Source organism: Penaeus monodon, chromosome 21, assembly GCF_015228065.2.
Source record: "Penaeus monodon isolate SGIC_2016 chromosome 21, NSTDA_Pmon_1, whole genome shotgun sequence".
NCBI classification, from domain to species: Eukaryota; Metazoa; Arthropoda; class Malacostraca; order Decapoda; family Penaeidae; genus Penaeus; species Penaeus monodon.
This window is the reverse complement of record NC_051406.1, coordinates 10,026,965-10,027,306: the sequence shown is the minus strand read 5'-3', so window position 1 is coordinate 10,027,306 and position 342 is coordinate 10,026,965. Positions and strand designations below refer to the sequence as shown.

The 342-nt window shown below is 40.1% G+C and overlaps 1 protein-coding gene across 1 annotated transcript in view; it reads right to left on the bottom strand.

Moving 5' to 3' along the window:
• Window positions 1-342, bottom strand: part of LOC119586198 (coiled-coil and C2 domain-containing protein 2A-like) — a gene marked incomplete in the record, with an annotated part of 19,908 nt that overhangs the window by 602 nt on the left and 18,964 nt on the right. The window contains 1 exon segment of the mRNA XM_037934899.1: window positions 147-276. Within this exon segment, the coding sequence (XP_037790827.1) occupies window positions 147-276 (130 nt within the window).

Below are 342 nucleotides of genomic sequence, written 5' to 3'. Positions count from 1 at the left end.
CTCACAGTCCTAATATGAAACCTTAACTTAATATCCTTTTTAGTGGTTTTGATATTTGCTCAAAGCTTTTACAAATCACCTGTTAACATTAAGATTGTTAACACATACAAACAATACTTAATGGCAAACTTGCATTATGATCTCACCTTGTGTGAAGTCATGATTGATGCTAGTTGTGTGAGATCTGTTGAGGATGATTTGCCAGTGGCACGTGGCTCTTCTAGGCCTCGCACCAGCTTGCGTAGCACTGAGATTGCATGCCTGTTCCACGGAGTTCTGAAAAGTAAGAGATTGTTGATAGCAGGCATAGTAGAAGCTGAGAGAAACATATCTTACCCAGCC